The sequence below is a fragment of the Silene latifolia genome, chromosome 6, assembly GCF_048544455.1.
Source record: "Silene latifolia isolate original U9 population chromosome 6, ASM4854445v1, whole genome shotgun sequence".
Taxonomy (NCBI): Eukaryota; Viridiplantae; Streptophyta; class Magnoliopsida; order Caryophyllales; family Caryophyllaceae; genus Silene; species Silene latifolia.
This window is the reverse complement of record NC_133531.1, coordinates 32,945,032-32,955,708: the sequence shown is the minus strand read 5'-3', so window position 1 is coordinate 32,955,708 and position 10,677 is coordinate 32,945,032. Positions and strand designations below refer to the sequence as shown.

General features: G+C 37.2%; 1 protein-coding gene across 1 annotated transcript; it reads left to right on the top strand.

The window, feature by feature from the left end:
* Window positions 1-4,367: 4,367 nt before the first annotated feature.
* LOC141586678 (microtubule-associated protein RP/EB family member 1A-like) lies at window positions 4,368-7,032 on the top strand. The gene is made up of 6 exons (XM_074407976.1): window positions 4,368-4,651; window positions 4,993-5,148; window positions 5,265-5,371; window positions 5,931-6,144; window positions 6,357-6,470; window positions 6,561-7,032. Exons 1-6 carry the CDS (start codon window positions 4,544-4,546, stop codon window positions 6,837-6,839), a joined length of 978 nt encoding a protein of 325 aa, XP_074264077.1. The 5' UTR covers window positions 4,368-4,543; the 3' UTR covers window positions 6,840-7,032.
* The last annotated feature ends 3,645 nt before the right edge of the window (window positions 7,033-10,677 follow it).

Genomic DNA, 10,677 nt, shown 5'->3' with positions numbered 1-10,677 from the left:
TCCCCTTATCATGCATCTGCGGAGATGGAAGTTTTGAAGCGGAAATGCTATGCCTCGGGAAGCGTGAAGGAGTCTCGGAAGCTAACCAAACGAAGAAAGTAGGCTGATTCAGTGGCTAGTCCTCGATCGAATGATTTTCTGTTCGATCGAGTGTTTCTGGTAGTCAACGGTCTTCGATTGAGTCCCCGCTGTACTCGATCGAAAGGTGGATTTTTGAAGGCTCTCGATCGAAGGCTCCAACTGTTCGATCGAGAGAATATGTTGGACTATTGTTCGATCGAGGAGATTGAAATCCCTCGATCGAGTACTTTGCTATATAACACGGGATTTTATTTCGTGTTAGTTATTTTTAATATCTTAGTTTAGTTAATAAATATATTCCCTATATAAGGGAAGATGTAATTAGGTTTTAATCATTCTGTTTTACTCTCTCTTATGCTCTTAATTACTCTAATCTCATAAACTTAATTACTGCTTAGACTATTTTCTCTCTTTGGCTGCGTTGCTTTGCTCTTATTTCCGGATCTCGAACTTTGTAATCTCTATTCACTCTTTACACTTAATTTAATTCTTCTTTGCATTCTCTTAATCTTTTGTTCTTACTTTCTGTTTTAATTGTTATTATTGCTAATTTATGTTATTTCATCTTTATCATATTATGTCTCTTGCTATTTCATTCATTGTTATTATTTGTTTCATCAATAGCATGAGTAGCCAAATCTCTCTATGTTAGGATTAGAGGAGCCATGGTAGTGAATAAATGAAGTTATGAATAGATTAGATTGTGAGAACTGTTTTATGACAATATAATTGTAATCTTTAGTTAAGTGCACACTTCTGAACTAGTTAAATCGGTTAAATTCAGACCTAGATCGAAAGATTGGAATGAACAGACCTGTTATGAACATTAGACTACACTAATAAGGATGAAAGTAAGTTAGTAGTATTCTAGGGTGGACAGCGGACTGAAAGGACCTTTCCCTTACCCTTCTCACATTAGATCGTCTGAGCAATTTATGACTGAATTGATTAATTGCCATGGTGAACCGACTTCCTAACATTCTTCTCTTTTTCTGATCACACCGCTCATTTCCCTTTACTGTCTTTATTGCTCTTTTCTCTCTGTCTTAATCTTATTTAGTAGTTAGAAATCAATTCAAAACACCCAATTGTTACCATGACGGACTAGATTAGTAGATAGATATAATAGCCTCTATGTGGATACGATACCCGACTTACCTCTGCTATATTTATTAGTTGAGCCAGTTGGTTTACTTTTGATAGGGTTGCGACAGTCGTGTCAACTGCATCTGGTGAACCGTTGTGTTCTATGTTGTAATTAGAGTGAGGATTTAGAGCATCTATTTTTTAGCTGCCCTTTTTCTGCTTTGGTTTGGCACGCGATTACGTCTTGGTTGCAGATTCCCTATACTGTCGAATTGGCACAAGTGATCAACTGGTACCAATCATCCATTAGGGGCAAGGATCATACCTCTTGTAGAAAGAGAGCAGGGCTCATGGCTACTTTGTATTACGTCTGGAGAGAGCGTAATGATCGGATTTTCAAAGGTACCTTTTCTACCCAGAAGCTATTTGCATCAAAATCAAATTTGTAACTCGGAGTAGATTTTATTAGTTGGATATTTTTGTATTGGTTTCTTTTTGTTTTTTTGTCTCTTTAGGGGGCTATACCAATCTTCTTTGTAGATAAGTGGTTAGGATATTGTACTCGATTCTATTTTTATAATAATATCCATGCTTTTCTGCAAAAAAAATAAAAATAAAAATAATAATAGTAATAATAATAATAATAATAATAATAATAATAATAATAATAATAATAATAATAATAATAATAATAAAAATAATAAAAATAATAATAAAAATAATAATAATAATTATTTAGTCATTAGTATATGTAATATGGATAATTAGTGGGTAATAATAAAAGGATTGTATTATATAATAGAATAGGATGTATTTGTGATGGCATTACATGATTTTTATAGGATTAAGACGGTCTTGCGAGACGGAATCGTATGGGATTCAGGTAACTCATGAAGAATGCTAAAATGTAGGTTAATCCTACTCGGTTTCAATAATGTGGTGATGGTTATGTAGTAGTTGTAATTAGTCTCGCATAAATTAGGGCATTTGTATTATAATATGTTTAGTGGTTAATTGTATCATTAAGAGGATGATTATGATATGTTTAGTTATGTTCATGTATTGGTTACATTTGTGTATGTGGGGGATGTGTTGTTGTTGAGGAGACGTAAGACAGTTGGGAGACCATCTTACGCTTGAGTCGCCTCTTGAGTCTTCCCACTCCAAGAGGAATGTGCACATTAATGGCTTGAGTACGGAGGGACTCGTGTGGTTGAGACACGACGTATGAAAGGGGATCCGGTTGGCTTCCGGACCCGGTACGTCTGGGCGTGTCCCGGTACCTTTGCGGTAAGTTGTAGTGTCGTGGGTGTGTCCCTGGCATCGGTGGTTATGAGTACGTCTGGGCGTGTCCCGGTACCGGCGTGATGATGGTATATTCGTGTCCCAATTCATATAATTGGCATGTTGCATATTTAGTTATCAGGTCGTGTCTTATATTTATTTATTGAAACTGACGTGTTGTGTGTCTGTGTAATTGTCACCTATTTCCGGGGTGGCTTGTGTTGATCAATATTATATTTACGATCGGGGGGGTGATTAAGTACAGGTTGAGTTGGTGTCACGTGGGAGACGGGACGAACCTTGGACTTGAAGCCGCGTGTCATTTCATTAGAACTTAGAAGAGTATAGTAGTCACGAGTTGTATTTTTATTTTATTATTCGATTATGGTTATGTAATCCACTAAATACTTTATTTATATTAATTGTTTCTTAAATGCAACTTCGATTTCGCCGCCTCGGGAAACCGAGATGGTAACATCTCCCAATTACTTTGGCCGGCTAAGAAGGGGATATTACAATTATACCATTAATTAGGCGGTTTTTCACTAATTTACTAAGAGATGGTCTCTCAAAAGTTTTTGTAGTTATTTGGGAAACTAACTAAAATGATAGCTTAATTTGATGAAATAACGTAAAAAGGATATAATAATAATTTAATATTTATAGATTGAAGGGGTAAGAAAAAAATATAAACTACAACTAGTTTAGTGTGTGTTTGACCTGTCTTTTAAAAGTGTTTTTGGCCTTAAAAACAGTTTTTCGCCAAACACATGCATCATTATTTAAGAGCTAAATCAAAATTTCTCAAAAGCCAAAAAATCATCTTTTTGCCCACAAAAATAGAAGCAGCAATTTGCTATTTCAGATTTTGAAAAACACTTTTAGATAATTAAGCTTAAAAAACAAAAACTCATTTTCAACAAGTTAGGCCAAATATGCTCTAATTTCCTGGAAAGTTACGGGACTTCTCTAACTTTTTATCAATAAATATTTACTCACATAAAAAATAATTTAACTACCTTTTGTAGTTGCTTAATATTCACCCTGTTCTTTAGAGCTTTTTTTTTTACCTATAACCAATTATTATGTTATTCTCATCCGATACTTGTAATCGATTATATCATTACTGCTCCACGTCTGGTCGAACTTTTGTATCAACGTCTAAATGATATTTTTCTCAACCAATAAGAAAGGGAATGGATGGAATTTATAACCTTGCCCTTTCCTTCAGTCCCTCAACCAATTGCCACCTAAAAGAATAAGAAAGATTAATAAATGTTTTTCAACACAAATGACACTAGATTTTTTTTTTCATTAAAACATTTTTCTTTCATTAAAACACAGACTATTAATTAAATTATAATTTTTAAAAACAGTAAACTACATTCTTTTAATCAAAATAAAATAAAATTCATAAAAACTTAGAAAATACAAATTGCTAACCTTTCATTTGATGTTATTATTAATTGATTTGATGTATACTTACCTGTAAAAAAGAAAATTATAAATTGTTATTATTATTTTCATGATGAATAAATTCATTAAAAAAAATACCAGCTTTGAATTTTTTTTTTAAAAAAAATTATTAGAATACATATTTCATTATATTACTCAATTTTCATGGTTAATTTTGCAAAATGATTTATTTCTCAAATCAAAATATATTGAGGTGAAATATGAAAATTAATAATATGTTGATTTAACATTTTTACCTCTACTGCCTCTACCTAATACAATAAAAAGTAAAAATTATGTATATATTACGTATATTATGCGGGATCTAAACTAGTGAACCTAAACCAACCACACCCCATTTATCCGACCCATTAGAAATTTGGTTCCAAAAGTTGGTAATAGGTTTAAAGTTTCAACGGTCGAAAAGCATAGAGCTTAAAATTTGAATTTACACACCAAAAAGGCACATCTCCCAACGCTCCTTCCTCTAATCCTTTTCAAATAAAACCACCTAAATCATTGAATACACACATTTCTTCAGTCTCCCACTTTCATTCACTCTAACAAATTCAAACAAAAACAAAACAAAACAAAATAAAATTCCCCCTTAATTCTGAACAAATCAAGAACAACAAAAATGGCTAACAATATTGGAATGATGGATTCTGCTTATTTTGTCGGTCGATCTGAAATTCTTTCTTGGATTAATTCCACCCTTAATCTCAATCTCTCCAAAGTTGAAGATGTAATTTACTTTCTCAGTTTTCTTTGTTTTGATTTCTTCTTGTTCTATTATCGTTCCGTTTCTTTCTTGGGTCTTTCGGAAACATCATTTGTCGTTGTCGTTGTCGTTTTATAGATTCGATGCTACTGACGACTCCCTTTGTCTCAGTCGTTTGTTTGCCTTTTTTTTTTTTTTTTTTTATTCTTTGAGGTAAACAAATGATTGGAACATAGGGAGCACATCCCATTTAGATCTAAAGATAATGTAATTATTGTTGTTTCTATAAATCGAAAATGATAATTTTTAAGTTGTTATGTATACGTATATTTTGATAAATTAATGATGGGTTGCCGGAATTATAGGCGGCATCAGGGGCAGTACAATGTCAATTGATGGATGCAGTGCACCCGGGATTAGTACCAATGCATAAGGTTAATTTTGATGCGAAGACGGAGTATGATATGATTCAGAACTACAAGGTTCTTCAGGATGTCTTCAATAAGCTAAAGATAACCAAGGTTGATTTTTTATACCACTTTCCTGGCCACTGCAATGTTGTTGTGTTTTCGCTTTCGTTTTAGTTTATCATGTGTGTTATTGTATGTTTTTTTAATTGGGAATTGTGAAATTTCAGCATATTGAAGTGAACAAGCTAATCAAAGGGAGGCCTTTGGATAATCTGGAGTTCATGCAGTGGATGAAGAAATATTGTGATTCACATAATTCTGGCCTTTTTTACAAGTAATTTCCATCTCCCTGGTTTTTCAATTGTTATTTTGTGTTCCGAATATGTTACAACACAAATTCTTGTGTAAGACCACCAGTCTGTGTAAACGGATAATCATAATCTTACTGTAGTGCATACATTTGCAAGTTCTGATAATTTCTGCATCAATTATTCTCCAAATACTTGTTCTTTAGTAGTTCTCCACTTATCCAGTCCAATTATAAATGCATGTTAGTTAGTCGAAATCCAATCATGTCTAAACGATTGATTATTATCAAATAGAGCTAAAAAAATCGGCCCCTACTATCAAATAAAGACTTTTAAGTTTTAACCCTATTTGAGACAGTCTCGAAATGTCTGTGGCCGGACCTTGATCGTCTAGCTGTAAATGCCGCCAAATTTTAAGATTTGGTGTTGCATCTCATATTTAATACTTGTACCATGCATTGTTGATTCTATTTACTGATTTCTGATATTCTAATAGTGTACTAAGCACAGGGGAAAATTATGAAGATGATTTGTTAGTATTCAGGAGATGTTACTGATTTGAATGTTTCTCTGAAATAATGACAGTTACAATCCAATAGAAAGAAGAGAAGCCCGCAAAGGGTGCAAAGACATTGGTAGAAAATCTGTGAACACCAAATGTAATGCAAGGCCCAACACAACTACCAACAGACCTTCTTCTGCTCATGGCAACCGGATGTCTTCTGCCAATCGTACTACTAATCAGACAGTTAATGCTGTCAAAACCAACCCTGCTGCTGTGTCTGCGTACGAAGAACAGGTAGAATTAATGACCTCTGCCCGCTTTTCAAGTTCATATGCATTTTACTCTATGATTTAATCTGAGTCCTCATCACTAATTGGTTGAGTGGCGAATATAAACAAACTTGAAATTTTGCTGAACATCCACCAGTGTAGTATAGATTATATATTAAACCAATTTTGCATTAAGCTGTTGTCGATACAATATGTGATTCGAGCCTTGTTGTGCAGATTACGGAGTTGAAGCTGTCAGTGGACAGTCTTGAGAAAGAACGAGACTTCTATTTCTCAAAGTTAAGGGATATTGAATTGTTGTGCCAAACCCCAGAGATCGAGAACTCACCTGTAAGTCACAAGTCAACATAACTAAACATCCAAATGTACTCTTGGAACTTGTATGACATTTCAGGAATTGACTGTCTTGTGTGTTTGCAGATTGTTGCAGCGCTACAGAAAGTACTGTATGCTACAGATGATGATTCATCAGTAGTGGCTGAAGCTCAAGCCATGGTTGCACAACAGATGAAGCAGTTGAGCCCTATCGCTGAGGTAGCTGAAGAAAATATAATGGGTGAAAACCAGAAGAGAAAGAGTGTGTCCTTTGACAGTGATCTTGGTTCTCCTGCAAATACCAAATTGCCTCAGAGGCAACGGCTTTCAGACGTTTCTAACATCCAATGTAGTGGCTCTCCTCTAATAAATTTTTTAGCTTAACTTTGGTGTTTCTTCTAGACGTTCTGTTGTTTTTGGGGGGTGACAGGAGCATCATGTACCTTGTGATGCACTTTTATGCTGTATGATTGTATCTGAAACCGGTTCTTAGCAGTTATCTGTCATTGATATTGATTATGCTGTATCAAAACTACTAGATTCAAGCAACTTAGTTAAGCATTACAGCAACTGATTACATACGTCTTGAAGATTAATCGACCACATTTAGAGTTTGTATAGGCTGAATTTCACTTTAACAGCCCACAGGTTTGTGCCTGAGATATGAGCAGCTATTTTACATTCGGGTGACACCAACATCAGCAAAATTTTGCACTAACACATTCTTAAGGAAAACATACTGTTTTAATCTGATTAACACCTCCGTGTTTTCTTAATTTTTCGCTCCTTGTTTCTCCAACCAGCTCCCAAGAGTCGAGTGTAAAAGTGCGAGCTAAAGCCGCTCATAGCTACATCACTTGACGGACTTACTATTGAAAGACTTTTGTCTTTCATCTACAAGACTTGATTATACACCATCCATCTTTTTTCACACCCGTTAAGATTCAAGCAACTTAGTTATCCATCTTTTTTCACACCTGTTAAGGCCGGCAGGGACAGAACTATAGAAGAGTAATTTGAAAGAACTTGACACAAATCCACAGTCCACAGCAAGCAACACATGATCTAAAAGAGCTGGATGGCCAAGTGACACCAACCTGTCGTTTTTAACGTGCTTTAGCAGTTTAATCACTCTTTCAAATATCTTTTCTTTATAGCACAAGCTTGTGTTAAGTGTGTACAACCTGTCTTTTTTCAATTGAGTTTCTCTCCATTTCCTTCCATTTCTTATTAATGGTCTAGATTCCGTCTTAAAACGATCTAACGGTCGGTTGAATGAAAAGGTTGAGAGTGGATAATTATTAAATATTGTTCTATTAGAAGAAATGGAAGGAAATGGAGAGAATAGGAAATGGATCCTCGTCTTTTTTATACACTGAGTAATAGAGGCATAGAGCTGAACACGTGCGAGTTGGCCCAGCCTGGCCCGACCCACTCGGTACACGTGAGGTTGTTAGTAACAAGCCGGGCTTGGGTTGTGTTGTGTGTAGCCCGATTGGTGGCCCGAGGAGGTGTGAGCGCGGGCCATTGAGCCCGGTGGTGTGTGCTAAATGGTGTTAAAACCTAAGAAATGATCGTTAAATACACCGACTCAGACCGACTAGATGGAATGTATCTCATGACTAGTTCTTTTGCCCGTGAAGTTTAGGGGACGTTTTTATTTTACACTATGTTTCATGTTAAGAAATTTTTAGGACAAAATGTTATTTACACGGTGGATCATGTATTTATTCGTGTTTACCATGATGTACATTTACTATTGTTGGAAATAGGTACAAACATAAGGTAAAGGCGATCAAGCTTCTCTACCAAATCAAGCCCTCAATCTGATTCATATCATTTCCCTACAATAGTTATTTTTCTTTAAAAAATGATAACATTGAAATAATTATTTTGATATGTCAGTAAGACAAGTTTGACCGTATAATTTTTTTTGATATGATATAACATTACACTTTTAGAGATATTAATAACCAATCGAAATTAAGAGGAAATATTAATTCAGGGACCTGGATGGAGGATGAAACCTTCAAAATCCAAAATTCTTCGCATCGTTCTTTAAGCGTCTTTTTTGGCAAAAAAAATCCATAAGAGTACTACTTCATCGAAAGTAAATCAATAGCTACATCGTAAATAATCGAGTCAATAAAGTATCAAACAATGCATGTCACACTATGTTTTAACTAATAAAAGAATGGGTACATTATGAAACCATAAGCTCAGATTAATTTGTTCTTCATGAATTTAACAAATTCTATTTGTATTAGCAAAAGCTAATTTATTAATTTCTGATTAAGAAGACGGATGTCACACTAAGTTTTGACCTTCATCGAAACACACACATCGTTGCTTCAAAAAAATATACTATGGCCCTGTTCTACTGGCTTATTTTCAACCCATTTCGATTCATTATTCAGCTTATTTTTATTTAGTTCGATTCACTTCATTCGATTCGATTCGAAGATCTACTCCATTGATTCGATTCGATTCATTGGCTCCATTAAGTTCAGCTCATTTCAGCTTTACTCATCTTAAATTTAATACTTATTATTAATTTTGTTATCAATAATACTATTTTTTTAATATTATTATTCTTTATTATTATTCTATTTAATAATATTTGATGGGGCATATTCTGCACCCGCTGACCAGTCAACATATTGAGCAAGGTCAAAGATATCCACAGCAAGTCAACGACTTAGACAAATTTAACCGACGCTATTATCTACTGTCTCTTATGCCCGGCTTAGACAACTAGCCAGTAGGGGGCACATATCCGCGAACTCATATCCAAGACCCCTCGGCGGCGAGTCAACAGGGCCCGCCGGCCTGCCATGGGTCCCTCGGCCGAGGGTAGACAAGTCTTTCCACCTGCTAGCCACTTGGCCACTACGTGACAAAAGGTGAAAGTCTATAAATACTCCTCAACTCTCATTGATGAGGAGATCCACAATTTAACCTAAAATACACTATTCATCTGGTAATATCTTCCTTATCTCTCTACAATATATACTTCGCCAAGTAACAACAACTTCTCTCTAAGTTTACTGACTTGAGCGTCGGAGTGAGTTCGCTCGGTCCAAAGCCGAGCCCTCAGTTTGTTCACTGTTTCAGGAGACCGAAAGGAGGATTCAACCAAGGACGTCATTCTACAAGCACGGGTGGTAACAAATAACTGTTCTGGAATTACACCCGGAACAATTGGCGCCGTCTGTGGGGAACAGATACTATAAGCTAGTCACATTCATTCCCAAACAAAAAAAAAACAACAAAAACCCACCCAAAAAGCTAAGAAGATGTCGAAACAACAAGAGGTATTCGTGACTGACGAAACCGAATTCTACCAAGATGATACCGTCCACAGTTCGAGTTGCGCAGCCCTCCACCGGCCGGTAATTCAACCGAGTACGGGATGCCAATAATACCAGACACGCCGCCGCCGCCAACAGTGTCACCATCATGGGACATGTGGTTGATGCAAACAAAATCGAAGCTACTCTGGACATAATTGGTAGTACGGCTCACACCGTCACACCGACAAAGCGGCGGAACCCGTCCAGAGACCAGGGCCTGTAATGTGACTCCAAGAGACTCGAATGGAGCACGGAAGAAGCCGGCCTGTCAAGACGCCGGGGAGCCTGAATGCTAGTGGTAGACCGAGTCCTTCCCGCACTCGCGGGAGGACGGCGTCCCCAAAGACCGACGAGGCATTCCCCGAGGAGTGAAAGAAGTCCGACTCGCCGCAGTCGGAGAAGGAGTCCGACTCACCGCAGTCGGAGAAGAAGCCCGACTCACCGTAGTCGGAGAAGAAGCCCTTCCCGCCACGGGGAGAGGAGCCGGACTAGGGATGTGAGGAGCCGATCGCCGCGTGTCGTTCGACACGTGGTCAGACAGCCCCTCGGCGCCTACGTCCTAGATACCCCGGTGACGACTAAGCTAAAGTTGCCACCCATAGCATACAAAGGAGAAGGCGACCCAACCGACCACGTCGAGGCTTACGAGTCTCACATGTCGGTATGGGAGCAACCCGATGAGGTTTGGTGCCGAGTCTTCCCAACGACACTGCATGGGATGGCACAAAGTTGGTACAAGGGGCTACCCGACGGGTCAGATATCGTTACGCCGACCTAAAGGACACATTCCTAGCCCAAGTATTCTTGCAACAAGAGGAGGGCCGTGGAGACCTCGGACCTCCCGACTATCGACAAGAGGGAGGCGAGTC

Bases quoted from the DNA above. Each gene is read 5' to 3' on its own strand.
- LOC141586678 (XM_074407976.1), top strand. From the start codon at position 4,544: ATGGCTAACAATATTGGAATGATGGATTCTGCTTATTTTGTCGGTCGA. The intron at 5,149-5,264 runs GTTGATTTTTTA...GTGAAATTTCAG, and splicing joins ATAAGCTAAAGATAACCAAG to CATATTGAAGTGAACAAGCT. The intron at 5,372-5,930 runs GTAATTTCCATC...AAATAATGACAG, and splicing joins AATTCTGGCCTTTTTTACAA to TTACAATCCAATAGAAAGAA.